An 18,890-nucleotide genomic window follows, 5' to 3' on the forward strand; every position below is an offset into this window, starting at 1 on the left:
GGGGGGTCCTCCGCGGCTCTCCCGGGTCCCTTCGTGCTGTGGCAGAGCCTGAAGCGCTCCGTGGGGCTGGGGGGGGGGCTTAACACTCCGTGCGGCGCTGGCGGAGCCGCCGTCCCGCGGGGACAGTCCCCGCAGAGGGACCTGCTCCCTGAGGTGACACACACCTGGGCTGAGGCGGCACAGCCAAGCATCTGCCTGCGGCCAGCGCACAGCGGGTCATTAATATCAGAAAGAGAAAGTGACGAGACGATTCCTGATCTTTTTTATTATTACAATAATAACCTGCTTGGCGGTAGGACTGGCAAACCAGGAGTGGGGCCTGGTGGCCTCTGGGCTGTACAAGTGCGATAGCGCACGGAGCTCACGGTGAGAGTAATGCACAGCGCGCAGGGCAGGGTAGGATGTATAGGAGGCACAAAGGCTGTGAACGTCACGTTGGTACCGCGCTGCTTGGAGGGTGGGTGTTGCAAAAGGGTGGAAACAGGCAAAGTGAAAAAAAAAAGGAAGGGAAAGGAAGCAATTTAAAAAAAGGGTACGAAGGGGAGGGGAGGTGCGAAGCCAAAGTAAAAACTTTAGTGCAATGCTGTCTTTTGACAAAGAGTATCTGTAGGATCCCATTCCCTTGGATTTGGCACAAACAACCAAAAACATTTCGTGTAGAGACCCTCCTCAGTGTGCTTGCTGTCCCCGATCCTTTTCTAGCTATGTATTAGTGCTGTCTGCCTATTTTATTCCCTTTTTGTATGTTCTTTTCATACATGTGTGGGTGGACACCTGAAATGCAGCCAATGACCTGCTGCCTGCCTCTGCGCTCGGTTTCCAAAGAAACCTGCACAGAACTTGCGGTGGTTGGGGATTTCTGCTGATTTAACAGCCACCAACCACAGGGGCATTGCATTGTCCCTTCCGCTCCTCCAGTGAGGTCTGCGATTGTCCAGAGATCAAATATATGTGTTGTGGCAGGCCTTGATGATCTTGAAGTAGAATAATAAACTAATAAACATAGTATAAATGTCACAGGAGTTTGTTATGTCTGTATTAAATTTTCCCTGCATTCTAGCATTTGTCCACAATTCTATGTAATGGGACCTTATGTTACAGGAAGCCTGCAGAATTTTGGATTACAGAGAAAGAATTGCATCTTGGACCACAGTTTTAATTCTGCGCTGGATACGTGCTGAAGCTTTCCAGTTCACCACAAGGTTGGAGAACTCCCTACCAGCAAATTACTTGCCCTTCCCCCTAGAAAATAAGCCCTCCACATTTGCAGTTACTCTGTCCTCTCAGCTCAGTTTATCACAGAGCCAGTCCTTACCCCTTCCTGCTCCGGGGAGGCCGGGGCGCTGACACCCTCTGCAGACCTGGGTGAATCCAGACGTGCCAGCCTGCTTGGTGGGTCGTGAGGTGAGAGGTGAGGTTGGCAGAGGTTGGTCGATCCAAAAAGTGGGGGTACTGTTGCTGTCAGTTGCAGGTTTGAGCCTCGTGTGTGTTTTGCACATGGCCAGAGCAAAGACCCCAGTCTGCACTGCCAGCGGGAATGGTCAGTTTAAGAGCAGGTGGTTCTGTGGATGTCCCTTTATTTCCTTTAAGTAAAAACACTTAAGTAAAAACACTTCAACATTTGTAGGACTGCTTGTGTCAATCCTAACATTCAATAAGAGGTACTCAGAGAATACATCATAAATTTTAAATAACCCTTAAAACTATTCATTTCACTCCTGAGATACAAGCCTCAAAAGAACAGAAGAAAGCTCTTAATATCACTCGTGGATATTTGCCCTGGGCCATAATTCTGCAGCCTGATGACATGTTCATTAGGACTATGGTCTGTGTTTCTGTGGGCGCTGTGCGTACAAACGCAGGAAATGTTGTGCATTTCCCACTCGGAGCCATGCCAGCCCCAGAGCAATCTCGGAACAGCCTCCCACCGAGGGATCACCAGACCTTTATTCAAAGCTTTCCTACCTCTTCCCTACACCTCTTGACAAGGAACAATTCTTATGCATATTGAGGCTGTGTATAATTATAACCTCAAAAGATTTCTTTCAAGGTCTTTTAACTAAGACATGCTAATTATTAATATTCATTCAAGAGATCTGTATTTTCTTTAAAACAGAAAACACAAAAGAATTTCATTACACACAAATAATGTGAGTGTAGCACGGCTGGCTGTACAGCTGGTTCAAACAGTATTTAATGTTGTGCTGTTACAAAAGATTTCAGAATTACCTGTAATCTCTTTCCACCTCCTGGGAGATTATGGCTGTTTGTATAATCTCATTATTTTAATCACATCTTTGTGAATAAAACCAAAGCAAGGTAAGATAACTGATTTTCTTTAACTAGAACTAGACAATTTGTTTAGTATAGTATATATAATTCTACGTGCTAAGAATGGAAACTGCAGATTTTAATTAGATCTGTCAGTTTTAAAAGGATTCTAATTTCTGAGTTAGGAGCCATAAAATAAAAAATCACATAATATATATCACAGTCTATTGTCCTGAGTGACTTAAGTTTCCATATCCACATTCTCAGCATTTGTTTTATGTAACTATCAACTTCTCTTTCAGTTTTCAGGCTTTTTGCAATTTTTATTTCTACAACTAAAACATGCTCCAAAACTAGATTTCTTGAAGGAAAGGACTCAAAAATCTTAATAAACGTTCGTCCATTTAACTTTGCACTGAGTTTTCAAATTGGCAGTCTCCTTAATATGGATCCTGCAAAAAGTAAGAGGGTGTGCACTAATCCAGAAAGCCTTCCCAGCAATACCTATGGAAAACTGTAGATTTAAGTCAGATCTTCAAGCTCCTGAGGCCAGGGACATGGGGAAGGGACGGCTGGAAGGGCAGCAGGGGTTGTGTCTGGTAAGGCTGTGCTGGCTGATGTCCCTCTCTGCCTCCAGGAGCAACTCCTACAGAAAAGACATTTTAAAAATCCAGTCTTTGTGCATTACATTTCCTGTCTGGATTAAATGTTTATCTTGGGGGGAAAATATAGTTAAAATTCCCTCATTATGAAAAGATATATAGGAGTAATATAGTTTGAGGTTTCATTTTTTTCTATCTGATTAAAATGTACCTCTAAATAACTGCACCCATTGCACCCAGTGGACAATCAAAGACCTTACTGGACTATTATAGGAATGCAAATTCTTTTAGCAGCTGGATTAAGGATTTAGAGAGGGAATTTTAAGAGCCCAGAAGAGCCCTGGCAGCTTCCCACCCCTCGGCCCCGGATGGCGAGAGGGGCTCTGTGCAGCCAGTGCTCCTGGCTTCCCGCACCTCGGCTGTCCTGCCCTGCGCTAGGAGCAGGTTCTGCAGCTCAGCTGGAGCACGGGGTAAATTCCTCCAAGCGCATACCCCAGGATGGGGCTCTCACAGCCCTGCATTGTTTTCTGGAGCCTGGTTTATCTCAGGAGAGCCTCCATTCTTTCTGCATATCTTTCCTCACAGCCTGCTAAACAAACCACATATGTTCTTCGGTCAACAGCTAATTAACCCGGTGATGTGCAATTTTCATATTTCAAGGATGCCTCCCTACCCGCCATAGCAAACAAAGCCTGGGCAGTTGCCCTGTCTGGCTACGTCCCCATCCCTCCCTCTGCTCCCGCAGCTTAGATGATATTTTGATTCAGTTTATCATTTTACAGAGGCAAGAAATGCTGCTGTGCAGGTTTAAACAGCCTGAGAGGCTTCTTAAAAGAGGGTTTGTGGATTCCTTGAAGTACGTGCATTAAATACAACTTACCCAAAAAGTTAAAATGTACAGAAAGACACCAGTGCCTTCATGCAACAGCACCACACTGTCTTACCCATGTTGCATGGGCTCTTCCTTCTTCACCTGCTTTTGGGCATGAAGTTGGTCAGGTGGTCTTCTCCGTTGTGCCCCCAAGCAGAAGCCTGGCCTGGAGAAGGCTTGTGAGGGCTCCTTCCCTGGTTCCCAGCATCACTGTATCACTCTGGATTTCTGGAGCACACGGCTGCTCTAGATTTAAGGCTATAAAAGCGTGTCTTTTGTTTGTGTCAACACAGGACAAACGGTGCCTTTCCTCTGAATTTGAATATTTTAAGAACTTTTTTTTTAGGTATCTTGCAGATCTAACCTTCCAGCTTCCGAATGGCTGGCTTTTGCTGCCAGCAAAAGCAGCAAAGATTTGCACAGCAAATCTACAAATAGCAAATCTCTGGTTTGCCTTTACCTTAATTAATCCCCAACTTGTCAACCATTCACTACCAGGAAACCTGTCAAAGAAATTGAGTTAATAAATCAAAGTTAAGGATCACAGCAAAATTGTGACTGACTGTTCTTTTGGTGTTAAATTTTGTTCGCGTACATGTAGTTGTATATGTGCAGTCACATATACAACTGAGCTCCTTTCCTTCACCCTCCAGACTATTCTGAACGCAGATTCCATTCATTCTTTTCTCTTATCATAATTGAGGCTGTTCCCTTAGATGCTTTTTACCCCTGTCCTAGATACACCGATTCTTTCCAGCACAGTGCAAACTGGAAAGGACAAAATATCAGTATGGGTAAGTCCCTATTCTAACATCAGGTGACAATAAGCCATGATAAATATAACACTTTGGCACATGTTTCAACTGGAAGTTGGTACTGATGATTCATCTTGTAAACTGGATTAATTCCTCACTTAAGGACTTGAAGTGCGGCATTAGCTTGAGTATGGCCAAATTTATCTGTTTCCATCTTCCTACTATGATCTGCCTGTTTTAAAACAATATTGAGGGTCCTGCAAAGCACTCTACAGTTATGCAGTAAATAATTCTCAGCTTTGGGTAACTTCACTAATTAACACAACCCCACCTTTGAACAGTCTTGTTGCAGGTAGTTAAGTAGAGAATTAGCTGTAAATCTGCAGCAAAAGACGCTCATGGGGAGCGGGTATCTGGTAAGCATCAGCTTCAACAACTTCAACATTTCACTTTGCATGAGTATGTAAGTGCTTGAACATTTCAGATAACCTAGGGTTCTTACTTTAGGTTGTTTTGATGTAAAACCAACATGGTTCTTATCTTGAGAGAGCTGCTCCCAGCAAAAAGGAGGGCAGAGTTTTAAAGAAACGCTTTCCCGCAAGGCTGCCTCTTAAGCAAAAGTCAGTGACGTTTACATCTCAAACCTTTCACTTCAATCCCTCCTAAATGCTGCTAATAATAATTCTTAAAAACAGAGTGGTGGGGAAGCTCCCACCCACTCTGTGCTCATCCGGCTAAACCTGACACACGCTTGGTTGGAGTCCAAGACCCTCCCACCGCTTCCTCTGGCTTTTCTTTTGAATATAGCAGCAATAAAAAATACATCTGAGCATCCTACTTCCACAGTATGTTGTTGTCACATTCTTCACCTTTAAAGAATTCCAACATATGTTTCTCTAAATGTTTTTTCTCTATTTATTCTACAAAGTTCCCAGAATAAACTTAACTTATTGATTCTGACAGTTTTCAGTTGGTTTGGGCATTTCACTTGGGTGATTCCCCAAGCTTTGTGAGAGCAAACTCAGCTTGGAGCAGCTGTCTCCTTTCATTGCAAAAATGATGGGTTTCAGATGTAGAACACTGAGGTTCCCTCTTCCTTCCCTCCAGCTCATTTTCTTTCTCCAACTGATGTCCCAGGGAGTGGCGTTGTCTCCTCCTGCTCCATGACACTCATGCGTGTCATGGGAAATGGAGTATTCTCCTTCAGTCACACTTACGCTTGGAGTAAGTCCAAGGAGGAGGGTTTTTTTCCTCCCCTGCCCATACTGACCGCAGCAGAGACAGTCCTGGGTGACCGTGCAGTTTCACTATTTGCTATATTCCCTGTTACTCACTGTTACCCACCATCAAACCTGAAAGATCCCCACCTGCAGTCGAAAATTGCACATTACCCTGGTAGTCACCATCCCCTCACACACCCTCTGTCCTACCCGAGCATGGACACAGCATTTAAGCCTCCTTCAATGCTACAGACACTGAAGATGGCAGATGAACACCCACAGGGAAGACCGAGCTGTATCTCACCTCCGCAGAGGCGGGTGCTTTGTTTCAACTCAAGCTTCTCCACCTACCTCAAATTTTTTACCATCCAGCCTGCAGTGTTGTGCACGAAAAATGTGGTAAAAGGATGAGAATAAATGTGTGTTTGGCTCATGGGAGTGATACGAGAACTTTGGTTTTATATTGAAATGTGCACGGTTAAGTACCCCCTAGGGAAGATTATTGCAGATGCCCACAAAGCCGTAATGGCAATCCCTGCTCGCCCTGGCTGCAGAAGAAATGCAACGGATGAGAGAATTACAGCGGAGAAGTGTCAGGTTTATTCAGGTTTCTATTTTGAGACCTCTGATGTGCACTTTCAGGGGGTTTCTCCTTTTTCTTCCAACACTTACAAGACTGATTTACTTGTTACCCATCAGTATTGTAACCAATGCTTTTCATTTCCAGCCTTCTGCTGCTGCGTGTATAAAAAGAACAACCAGATTTGAAGCACTCGTTGCTTATCAGCATTTAATATTCTGCTGGATAATCCTTATCTCAAAGACACGTAGCTCCACAGAGCAGCGTGTGCTTGGCAGCTCCGCAGAGGAGCCCGGCTCTGGCTCCATCCTTCATGCTCCCCATGGGGCACGCAGGGTGAGCCCGTGTCCCACCAGCATCCCTCTCCGCCTGCAGCCGCTCACCGCTCGGTCCTCCAGCTTTCTGGCAGCTCTCCTGGCCGGCCGCCGTGCTCCCCATGACCCTTCGCGCAGGAGTTTGGCAGAGTTGCTATGACGACCCCGCTGATGCAGCCGGCAGCACCCAGCCGAGCACAGCACAGCACCGAGTGCAGGTTGGTGTCCGTGGGGTGGCTCTCGAGGTGGGGGGCGGCAGGAGAGCGTGGGCCAAACTCAAGGGTGCTTTGCAAACCGAGCGTGTGGGCTTTCCCCATCGTCCTCTCCCATCGCTGCTCTGGCACCCTGGTCTTGCTGGGGAAGAGCAGCAAAAGGTTCCATGAGTGTCCTGCTCGGAGGCACGGCCGTGGGGGCAAGGAAGGACCAGGGGTGGCTCAGCTGCTCCGGAGGGTGCTGGCAAAAGGACCCCAGCATAGGGCAGCGCCGTGGGGCGGGGGTCAATGCAAGGGGTGAACTTACCCAGGGCATCCTCAGGGCTGGGTGATGGTCAGGCAGGGTGCTCCTGCGCAGGCAGAGCTGGCATGGAGGTCACACAACGGGATGTGGTGCAGTGGCAGGCAGGGTGCCGCCAGGGACAGCCAGCAGCCCCTTCTCTGCAGCCAGGTCTATTTTTCACCTTGCTCTTCATTAAGTTAAGATGTAAGACTGAAAATAAGTATAGTGTAGCTATATTGCATTGCTCTGAAGTCCTGTGAAGGGACACGGGGAAAAACTGGGCTTCCAGTAGGGCCATGCAAAGTAAAGCTGCATTTTACCAGAGACCTGACAAAGCTCCTAAGTGAGAGCACAGAGCAGCGTCTGGAGGAGGACGCGGGACTCTGTGAGATCCTCATCCCCAAGCGCAGCAGCAGCGGCAGAAGCACATGGGAGCAGCAGCCTCTAGCCGTCAGCGCCAAGAGCTGCAGCTGCTGTTGGGAGGCTGCAGCCGGAGCAGCTCTGCACCGCCTGCCCCTTGCTGCCAGCCTCCCCGCACCCTTGTAGTAGGTGGCTAAAAACATTCAGGGTGGCGAATACCAACTACATTAACACTTACGCAAACCTGTCATCACTGTCGTAAATTTGGAAGGGAATTCAGCAAATAAAGGTGGCTCCCACCAGCCTGCGTTACCCCGGGTGCTCCATGCGGGCTGTGCCTCAGAGGGCACGGCGAGCAGATGGTGGCGTGCTGGGGCTGCCCCCACAGCTGGGAATCCTCCCTGGGGTTTTTAAATCCTACGCTTTGAGCTAAAGAAGTGGTCAGATGTGGTAATGGGATGGTGACGCTCCCATCTGGCGGCACTAGTGAGGAGACCTTTCTTCACAGCCATGAGCTGCTCAGAGGTCATGGCCAGTGCCAGGGTGGGTGCACATAGCTGTACCTCGGCTCTTCTGCTCCCCCAGCAAGGGGAGGACAGACATGAGCCAGCAACGTGCAGCTCTCTGTCCTGCAATCCCCCAGCCCTTGGCAAATATTGGCAAGAACCCCCCTTTCCAGGGGCTGTGGCACCCAAAGGCAAGGGAGGAACTTGGCAGCTGTGGTGTATCCTGTGTTTGTATTGCAGAAAAACCATCATCTGCAGCGGGCTGCAACTCCATCGTACCAAGGGACAGATCCTGCCCTCGGTGTCCTCAAAGCAAGATTCTCCCAGGTGGGTGGCATGGGCAGGGGACTCCAGCTGGGGTGACCACCACTGCCAAATCCTCCTCTGCCATCACAGCCAGCCTCGTCCCCAAAATACCTGCTTCGAGGCTTGGCAACGTGGTGGTCTTCACCTTCCCCCCTCTCCTTGAGGTCGGTGGAGGATGTACCTGCGTTCAACAGCTGAAGGGGGAGTGAGGCCCTCTCCCACTGCCAGAGCCTGGCAGGAACCCTTACCCCTCCCTGGGTCCGAGCTCACAATGCAGTGCCTGGGCAGGTCCCCCAGCCCTGCATCTGCTCCCCTGGCCCTGCCTGCACTCCCCCAGCCCTGCCCACACCCGCCACAGCCCCACGGTAAGGAGCCACAAGGGACACGCACTACATGACACAGCTGCGTTTGGGGGAGGAAGGCTCATCATGGGCACATAAATACTTTTTTTTAGCAATGATATCCCCCAAATAGCTGTTGAATGACCATTTCCCACAGCTACGTGGAGAACTGAGGATGAACACTAACTATATGTTCTTAGATATAATTTCTAGCTTTTATTCCCTAGCAATGACCTGAAGCACCTTCTTTTCCCCTCTCCTCCAAGCTTTCTCCCATGTCGGGCTCCCCAGCACCTGTGGCGCAGCAGGAACGGAAGCTCTGCTCACGCCCGAGAAGGGAGAGATGCAGAAAAATCACTAGATATGGCTCAGTCCAGAGAATCAGGACAGAAGGGGGAGCCCGGGACACAAAATCGGAGAGCATCCCACCTCACTGGCCTCCAGCCAAGCTCTCGATGTTGACGGCATTCATAGAAACTTCCTTTTTGTTTCTACAGCCACCTCTTGGCATTTATCTATGGTTTATAGGAGACCACTCTCACCTCCGAGTCCATGCCAGCATTCCCACTGCGCTGAACAGCAAGCCGTTCCACTGGCAATGCCCAGAAATCACCACTGCACCGTACTCTGCTGTCGTCCTCTCTGTATTGATGGGCCAAAACAGCTTCTCCCATCTCTTCCCCCATGCTGATCCTTTCCCTCCAGACTTCTGACACCCGAATCACCCCCCCACTGTGCCCGTCATCCCCTGCCTGCTGTTCATGCTTTAAAACCCACGTCACTTTGGAAGCCACCTCCTTGGCAGCTTGCTTGACTGACAAGCGCTTGTCCGGCCCTGGGCAAGTCCACAGCCTCCTGGTAGATAGAAACATTTTGGTTTCAGCCCCTTTTAACAAGACACCTTCAGGACTGATACTTTTAGCAGCAAAGGAGCCTGAGCTATGTTACTGCTGGACGTATGAAGTGTCCCAGCCCCTGGTGCACCCCAGGGACACAGGCCAACTCTCTGACCTGCTCTATCTTATGAATGTTTTCCAGCGTCCTGAGATATTTCCTAGCAAACAAATTTCTAATTTTCTAATTTGTTTAAACAACTGCTCCTGCCTCACGCAGAGCCGGCAGTGGAGTGGCCGTGGGAAGGAGCCCGGCAGGGTTTCGGCTATATGGAGAAGGGGCTGCCTTTCCCTGTGCTCCCCAAGACCTCTGGCAGGCGCAGAGACTGATGCCCTCCACAGACCTGACCTGCTGAGACTTATTTAACAATTCCTAACAGGCCGGGCTATGCTGCAAGCCTATTTTCAGATAGTGCTGGTTTGTACTTCTGTATTTTTAGATACCTTCTGTTTGTTATATCTCTATTTTACCCCTCCAAAGCCAGGCATCAATTACCGACTCGGGTGCATATTAAAACATAGCTCACAAATAGACTGTTCTGCCTGTACCTGCCCTGTAATTTCTCTCTAATTTATTGCTGACAATCGTTGGTTTTCCTCTCCAGCCACGAACAATATGCCCATTGTAAAATACCCCAGGGCTACAGAGCCTCTCTGGCATGAATGGGACGGGAAAGCACAGAAATGTGGATTAAGACACACGGTCTATGCTGTAAATGGGGATCAGTATACCGGAGAATGGCTGGACAACTTGAAACATGGTAAGATAGATCATTTTGAGAAAAAGTACCAATTTAGATGTCTTCACAAAAGTTCCTAGGAGCAGGGAGCAGTCAAGGGTTGTATATGCTCCTGGAAGACCATTCATTCATGTATGACTACATATATATCTATGTCTTTGATATATGTCATGCAAAACTGTACTCAGAAATATTTCTAATAGGTACCTTGAAGAGCTTTTGCATGCACTCAGGGGCAATTACTCAAAATATCTAGATAATAGATGTTTAAAAATCCTCTGCAAACACAGCAAACTGCAGTCAGCTCCACCCACAGGGATGTGCCCTGGCTGCACAGTCCCTGGACCTCTCTCAGCTCCTGACTTGGCTTCAGGAATATTAATTTATCCTTGAGTCGTGGTGGGTGCTGCAGGAGACAGAGCAGGGGAAGGAGACAGAGCAGGGGAAGAAGACCCTGACTGAGCCCTGAGCAGCCAGAGTAGGACAGGCTTGTTTACAAGCAGTAAACCAAGGTTTGGAAAGATTTAAGTACGTTCAGCAAAGGCCCATGATCAAGATTAATGATGCATCCGACTTGGGAAGCTAAACTGAATCCCAGACATAAACCTGCCTTGGTGCAGGGAGTGCCGCCTTGCCTGGGATGGAGCTGTAGGAAGGCAGCCCTGTAATCCCTTCTCCTAACAACTGCGATGGTCTCCCTGTCATTCCCCTTCTTTGTTAAACAGGTAAAGGCACCCAGGTATGGAAACGCACCGGAGCTATTTATAGTGGTGACTGGAAGTTTGGGAAGCGGGATGGTTACGGCTCATACAGCATTCCGGACCCCATAACCAAGGAATACAAGAAGGTGTATACAGGCTGGTGGAAAAATGACCAAAAATGTGTAAGTGAGATTTCCTGCACCTGCTGGCACGAGGCAGTGTTCACCAAAATGTGGGGAAGAGTTGGGTGCACATGTGCAAAAAGATCACTTAAAATACTGATTTTTCAAATACTGAGGCTGAATTGAAGGATTTGGGGAAATGAATATGTGGAACAAGAAAATGAAAGCAGGAGCAAAAGCTCTGGTATTTAAGCCCTCTCTCCCTGCCCTACCCAACCTCACTGTTTCTGGAGTCACTCACTTCTTCATATCAGATGCTGCAGGAGCTGCACCATGTCCCACAGCCGGCAATAGGGAAGCAGCAGCATGGCTCCGGGCAGAAGCTAAAGGAACAAACCTTCCTCCAGACTTGGGCTCTCTTTAAATCTTAGTCTGAACCTGCAGAAAGCCCAGGAAGCTTCAAGAGTAAAATCCATCATTCATAAAAAGCCAAGTATGGCTGGGAGCGCCCCGTTGCCCACCGTCTCATCACTGGAGATGGATCCATCCCACCCATCCGCTGGTGACTGGGCTACAGCCCTGACCTCCCACCAGCTCCGCAGAGCAGCGATCGCTGCTCAGACTCACCTGCAGCTCGGCCAAGCAGGGTGAGAGGTTTCATATCCCGTGTCTTAATCCTCCCCACTCATCCCTTTCATTCCTCTCATCCTTGAAGTAGTCAGAGGAACCTGTATTGTAAGCACTGCAGGAAAATATACCTTCTTCTGGGAGTTTTACAGCATATTAGACAAATAACATGAGTTCTCTTGGAAATTAAGCCTGTCACATAAATCACTGTTTTTTCTAAAGGGAACATAATGAGGAAGTCATCTGGTAAAAATGATTGCAATCTTATGTGCAAAATCCTTGTAGGAACGTTTTCTGATCTGCCAGTGGAAACCTTGTGTTCGCCTTTGTGTCTGCTCTTAAATTAAATTAATAGCCTCTTATGCTTCTAATTGGTGTGCAGCTCTATGGCTCCAGTCTCTTGGAGGGAGCTTCCCCTCCCGTTCTTTGAGGATATATTTTGCATGATTGAGCTTTGGTGAAAGATTTATGACATCCAAATATCACTAGGGGTTTTTTTTCTTCTACAGAAGCCCCCCTTTTACATCCATGCAGTTTAGTAAAATTAATGCTCAGAAAAATAAGTTCTTTCCAGAACTGATTTTATTTTTTGTTCAGAGATAAATTAACACTTTATTCCTATGGGAAAACTCATTAGTCATATGTAAATATTTCTTACTGGTATCACTCCCTGGTATAGGGGGTACCTCTGGATTTCTCTTAATGGCAAACAAACATGTAAGACAAACACCTCCTGGGGTCTCCAGCTTGCACACACCCAGTGGTCTTAATTCAGAAGTTCACCAACCAAACCTGCCAGCAGCATCGAGCCTGAGGAGAGAAAGCAAAGAGCGGAGACTGCTTAACGTTAGAGCTCGCCTGCCTGCCCTGCCAGTGTAACGCCGCTGCCCCGGGAGCCTGGCCTGGCACCCGGCTGCGGGGAGGCACACATGGCATCGCTGCCTGTGCCTTCTAGTCTCACCGCAGGTAGCCTTCAGGGCTGCCTTTAGTTCCTTGTGAAGGAGGAAGGAAGCAAGGCAAGGAGCTGTTTAGGGCATTACCTCTTTGGGGGTATGGATGGAGGAGAAGGCAAAACCATTTCCATGGTTAGCATCACTTAGAGACCTTTGGTCTGCCCAGGGGCAAGGGAAGGAGTTGCCCAGCCTGGGACTCACTGGGCTGTAGGAAGCATCGTCACGGTTGAAAAGCATAAAATCCCCATGTTGAGAGGCAGGTCTCTTTTATGCTGCATATCCACAGGCAGGTTTATATACTAGTAAAACCCGCTTTTAGCTAAACATTAGCAGCAATCCTGCCAATGATAACACACTGAGATACAAACCTGAGATTTTGTGGTGGGAATAAAGTCATTGGCCAAAAAAAAATCCCATACTATCACCTCTTGTTTCCTTCGACACAAGAATGGCCACTGAGCTGGGCCCCCAGCAGCCATGTGTAAAAGTACTAAGCAAAGGGGTAGTGTATCAAGAAAGTAATATCCCAAAATTGAACACTGACCCCTTTCAATACAGAGGCTCCTAACCAGCCATCTCTGTGCTGTCCTCCAGGGCTACGGGGTGACGTTTTACCCAGGCGGGGAGCGCTATGAGGGCGAGTGGAGCAGTGGGCTGCGGAGCGGCTGGGGACGGATGTACTACTCGGATGGATCCATCTATGAGGGGCAGTGGCTGACAGACTGGCCTGGCGGGCAGGGGATGCTGCGGCTGCGTAAGTACCAGCCACCCTCACCCAATGTGTCTGCCTGCCCCCTTCAAGCTATTTGGTGTCGCGCTGCTCTCCGGATGCCTCTGCTGACCAGATTTCTGGATGCTACATCGCATCTCCTGCTGCAGCCTTGAGTCAGGGTTGTGGCTGCTCCCCTGTGTCGTCCTTCCCCTCCTGGTTTGGGGCTGGAGGCAGCACAGGCTGTGCAAGGGCCAGCGTTGCGCTGCTCAAGCCCACACGCATGAGAGCTTATTTTTGCTGTGATTTACATTTAAATGACTGGGATGGTTAGGGTTAGAGATAATATACTGTTGGGTCAGAGAAGAGCAAATCTCTCTTTTCAAGCCAGGCACTTTGCCAGACGTACTTTCTAACTAACTGCTGCATACCAAAGAGGAGTCCAGTTTCCAGCACAGAAAAAAAAAAGAGAGACGTTTTCTTTTTGAGTTCACTCCATCCCCTCTCTTACTTCCGACACTGGCTCACATTGAGTGAACGCAGGGGTTTCATTAGTACACAATCCCTTCCCAGAAATAACACCGAGCACATCACGGATTGGGAATGTTGGGGACAATCTCAGAATAAAAATAGAAATTTGGAATTTTTTTTCCCCCCTTATTTTGCTTGGAGTTTAACACATTTTTCCCCAAAGCGAAGAATCCCAATCCTTTGCAGTACAAGACACTGCATTCCAGGAATGTTTGAAGAAATATTATCTCCATATTATTACTCATCTATTCTATTTTTTTTGCTTGAAAGTGATCTCAAGGCTAGTAATTAGCTAAGCAAAGCAGCTAGGAGGAATGAGCATGACCTTCACTGCAACATCACATGCACAACTGCACTCTCTCTGCTGACTGTAAAGTCACTTTTGACCAGTGGTTCATCTGGATGAAATCAGCACCCGCTTCCAGGGGTAACTCCTTCCACTGATCTGCTTCGCTCCCGTCAAAGTCACTCTCGGCATCATAAACTGACGGCCCCTCGGGGCTGAGCCATGGCTGATGCACCATTTCAGAGCCCAGTTGCCTCCAGCATAGCCTGCAACTGATGGCGAGCTGGATTCCTTTTGGTTAAAATTAGCCAGAGCAATTATTTCGTACCCACAAGCTTGATGTATTCAGTTCAGCCGCTGGAAGCGTGCCCACGTGCCAGCAGCTTTGCGATGGTGAAAGAAAAGGAGTTCTTCAGTGGAGGTCACGATGAGCTGCAGCTCAAGATTAAATTGCTTGTAGTGGCAGCGTGCCCAGTGAGGGTGAGCTTGGCTGGGAGCACCGCGATCATTTGCTGCCTCTGCTGCAGCCCGTTGCCGGACAGCTTTTAAACCAGAGCATTGCACGTCCGCAGAGGAGATCTTGTCTCTGAGCAACGCAGCCTCCAAGATGCTCTGGGAGGAGAGTGGATGGGAGCAGCTGGGTGCCATGGTGCAGCCAGTGCATTCGATGGCCCCTCCATCACAGCCAGGTCTGTGATTTCGGTGGTTTCTGAGTTGTCAGTGGCTGGAGAACAGAAGCCAAGTTGCTCCCACCAGTGGGCAGGGCAGGTCGGTGTTGCAGATAAGCACACCACCAGATGCAAGCTGAAGATAACCACCGCCACGGCTCCAACCTGTAAACCAGACCGTGCCTGAATAGCCTGGCAGCCATGTTCCCCAGAAGCATTTTTGTTTTTTCCCTCTTACCTTACGGCATTCTGGCAATCCCCAGCTACCTCTGCGGCACCGTGCTGGGTGCCCTGGTATTTTGGCCATCTCTTGCCATGAAGAATGGCAGAGTTTGTCTGAGACCCAAAGATATTTCCACTAAGTAACTTGGTCAGAAATCCCCATGGTTTTTGGCTTAGAAACACTGTATCTGGGAAAAGTGGACAGCAGAGGACTCTCCTAGTGAGAGCAGGGTGGCCTGGATGTATCCCAGCCCCAACATCACTATGGGTATGATGCCCCTTCTCAACCAGTGTCCCTGGACGAGGCTACTCTCTTCCCCTTGAAGCTCTGCTTTCCCTGTCGGTGATGGATGGATGTATTCCTGGAGAGCAGCACAGACTAAAAAAAACCTCTCTCAACTTGCAGAAAAACACCAAGAGATGCAGTACAGCTGGAAAAACAGTCTGTAACTGATTGTCTGAACAGTTCAGACACAGCAATTCTTGCTCTGTAATTCATTGAGGAAAAACATAACTACAAGTATTACTGGAAATCAAGATTATTTTGACTGGACAACAATCAGATAGTGCTGCTGTTCCTTGCCCAGACAAGTAAACCTCTGCATGATTTGTTCCAGTGTCAAATCAGAAACTTCTGTTCTATAATTTTTCATGTTGTGAACAGTGACTCAGCGACTAGTCTTACCCTGAGCTCACTTGCTCCGCATATCAGCAAAAAATGAGTATCACTGGGAGAAGAACAAAGCAGGTGAATGCAGTTCTTGTTCCAAGTGGGCAAGCGTGGGCTTCTTCCGCAGCCTTTTCTCCCTCTCGTGGCACAGCAAATGGAGCACCATGAAAGCAACATACCGTGCTGCATCCCCCTCAAAATTACTAAGGGGAGCCAAACAGATGATTTCCTCTTCTGTTGGTTTGCTGTGTCATTTGTAGCCCCTTAATGAAATGGTCCTAATTGCATGGTCTGCTCATGTATTTAATTGCAGCAAATGAAAATCGGTACGAAGGAGGTTGGAAAGATGGAAAGAAGCATGGCCCAGGGAAATTTTTCTACTTGGATAAGGGACAGTTGTTTGAAGGTATCTGGGCAGCGGATATACCAAAATGTGGAATTCTGATTGACTTTGGCAGAGATGAAGCTCCTGCCCCTACTCAGTATCCAATCCCAAAGGTAATTGCTTGGAAATTTCGGGTTTGCTAGCGATGTTTGCATTCATCAGCACGTGGGGCAGCTTTCCAGGTAGCATTTCACTCTTCAAGCGATTACCCCCATGGGGTTTCCAGCTCACAGGGTGTGTGCTCAGTCTTTTGGCCAGCAGTGTCCTAAATGGCCCCATAGGGACAAATGGCCCATCCAGCCACTGCTGGAGCCTCCTAATCACCCACATCTGAAAAAATGCAGTTCTCATGCACCAAAACTGCTTAGAGACCTGAAGCAGCACAAAGGAAATGGGGACAATAGAGGCAGAGACAATAGCGGGATTTGCGTCAAAACCAAATGATTTCGCCAAGCCAAACTGCTAAAGTTGACTGGACCTTACCGAAACCCAAGCAGCTGCAGCGCTAATATCAGCTATTTCCTTTAGCCGAGCACCCCACGTCAGGGTCTCGTCCGTGTCCAGCAGCCCTGCAGGCAGAGCGGTGCATGTAGCTTCCCCAAGGCAGGCAGACGGGTGTCTGAGAGCTGACATGCTCTGCTCCCCTTTTCCCTTCTGATGGACACAGGCTGCAGAGGAAGAGCCAGTCCCTGTCCCCCTCCCAAAGACTCGGCGAGATGCACGATTTGGCATGTGGACAGCCCAGGCCATCAGCCTGGCAGCTGCTGCGCCCTTGCACATCACTTTGGTGCAGGAGCCGGAGGCCAGGAGAGCCTGTCCCTGCTCCATGCCCTCGGAGGAGGACAGGGCACTGGGATCAGTAGGGAACAGACGTGGCTCCAAGTGACACAGCTGGCCAAAAGAGCCTCAGCTTGAACCCCTGTGGTCTGCATGCCACACGTGAAATACAAAGGCATTGCATTTCCAAGGGACAGTTACTACAGGATATGGGTGGGGAAGCTCCTCTTTGCTTAGAGTCGAACAGAACCACACTGGATAACCACAGCAGATGGCTTTATTCTAGTAACGCAGGGAACAGCACAGCCCCGTGGCAGGTAAAGCTGCCTACCTTCCTCCTCTGCTCCAGGGACAAGGTTGTTGCAAATGATACTGGGCACACGCAGCTACCAAAGCTCACAGCTGTTACATCTTTGCTTCCCTTATTTTTTCAAATCTGGTTTCTATAGCAAGGGCCCTTGGAGCACAAGCATTTTTGACGAGCTAGTTAATCCTGTAAGTACTAGGCACACCCGCAGCAGTGCAGAATAATAAACACCAAATACTCACCAGGGAAAAACAATCTCGATTTTGCAAAAAGAGTGAAAGGAGCAGTACTTCTGTAGCTAAAAATATTTACCTTACAAGGTTTGTCAGAGGTCACCCGAGAACAGCCTCCTCAACAACCCAGCCCAACAGCCTGGGATGAATTGCCATTTCACTAAGGCAGGATGTTCAAGCCTGGCTGTTTATTTAACTCCCTGAAGACCAAGTTACAACCCAATTTTCTTCCGCTCTATGAGCAACAAGAAAACATCAACTTTCACTGCGGTTACTGCGCTTTCCATCGGAAGAGATTTATTGATCTCAGAATATGAAGGCAGTAGCAGATAAAAGGAGAAAAATTCACTTCATATTTTCATAAACCTTTTGTCAAATTACTGTCAAATAACACCTGTTAGAGAAAAGTAGATGACGGGTGAGCGTTAGAAACTGCCAAAACCAGAGATGGACTAAACGGTCAGCTTGTGCCTGGCAAGAGGCTGACAGCGAGGATCTGAGCTTCTGCATGAGAGAAGCATCACTGTGCATCTCCGTTAGCAGGTAGAAGGAACAAAGGGTGGGGATGCACAGAACAGAAAATGGATGAAAACTACAGAGCGATTGTCACAAGCTTTGAAGGAATCCAGTATGCAGATGACAGGGTTACATCAAGGCAGAATTTGAACATAACTGCAGAGACAGGGAAAGACACAACGTGGTGGACTAGTGATTATCTGCCATCATCATTATTGAAGCCAGGGCTCCAGAAAGCGTAACAAAATAAGAAAAAGACTGGACGTCTTCTGCCTGAAAGAGCACCACACTCATGAACCGCCCAGAAAGTATCAGGACATAAAGCAGGTCAGAGTGAGCTGACCAAATCCTGGCAGGGCTTTGGTGCTTCCCTCTCAAGGATCTGCATCCAGTTGCATGCAGGTTACATGACTCCAGACTCCTGCTTTCATGTGACCTTTGATGCTCACGTGGGTGACTGCAATTACTCACCTTTCAAAACTATATGCGAGACCCAACAGGCTATAAATCAAAGCCAGTTTTGTCCAAGAATGTGTTTTGTTAAAGGAGAATCAGTCTGCTCCACGCAGAGCTATTTCAAGGAGATGAAGTGATGTTCATCACACTGATAAAATTAGGAAAGTGCATCAATGTTTCTAAAACAGTAATTGAAAGGCTGCAATATAAACTAAAGTCCTGATACATGGGAGATTCTGTTACTGCTTGAGTAATCAAGATCTATAAAACCTTAAGCTTCTTCAATTACACTGCATAACTGATTTGTGTTCTTTTTATTTAGATTGAACTAGCTGATCCAGATGGTGTTTTAGCAGAGGCCCAGGCGATGTTTGATGACAGCCAAAATTAATAACTGGATACTGAAGGAAAAAAAAGATGCAAGATAAGAACATGATCCTGGGTTACTTATTCATTTGAGTCTCAAATCCACC

At 48.0% G+C, this 18,890-nt stretch overlaps 1 protein-coding gene across 1 annotated transcript; it reads left to right on the forward strand.

The window, feature by feature from the left end:
- The first annotated feature begins 8,258 nt into the window (after positions 1 to 8,258).
- On the forward strand, positions 8,259 to 18,824 carry MORN3 (MORN repeat containing 3). Its single transcript, XM_072880244.1, has 6 exons — positions 8,259 to 8,301; positions 10,120 to 10,275; positions 10,980 to 11,137; positions 13,252 to 13,411; positions 16,057 to 16,241; positions 18,740 to 18,824. The coding sequence occupies exons 2-6, from the start codon at positions 10,131 to 10,133 to the stop codon at positions 18,806 to 18,808; spliced, it is 717 nt and encodes a 238-aa protein (XP_072736345.1). The 5' UTR covers positions 8,259 to 8,301; positions 10,120 to 10,130; the 3' UTR covers positions 18,809 to 18,824.
- The last annotated feature ends 66 nt before the right edge of the window (positions 18,825 to 18,890 follow it).

Source organism: Ciconia boyciana, chromosome 15, assembly GCF_034638445.1.
Source record: "Ciconia boyciana chromosome 15, ASM3463844v1, whole genome shotgun sequence".
Classification (NCBI taxonomy): Eukaryota; Metazoa; Chordata; class Aves; order Ciconiiformes; family Ciconiidae; genus Ciconia; species Ciconia boyciana.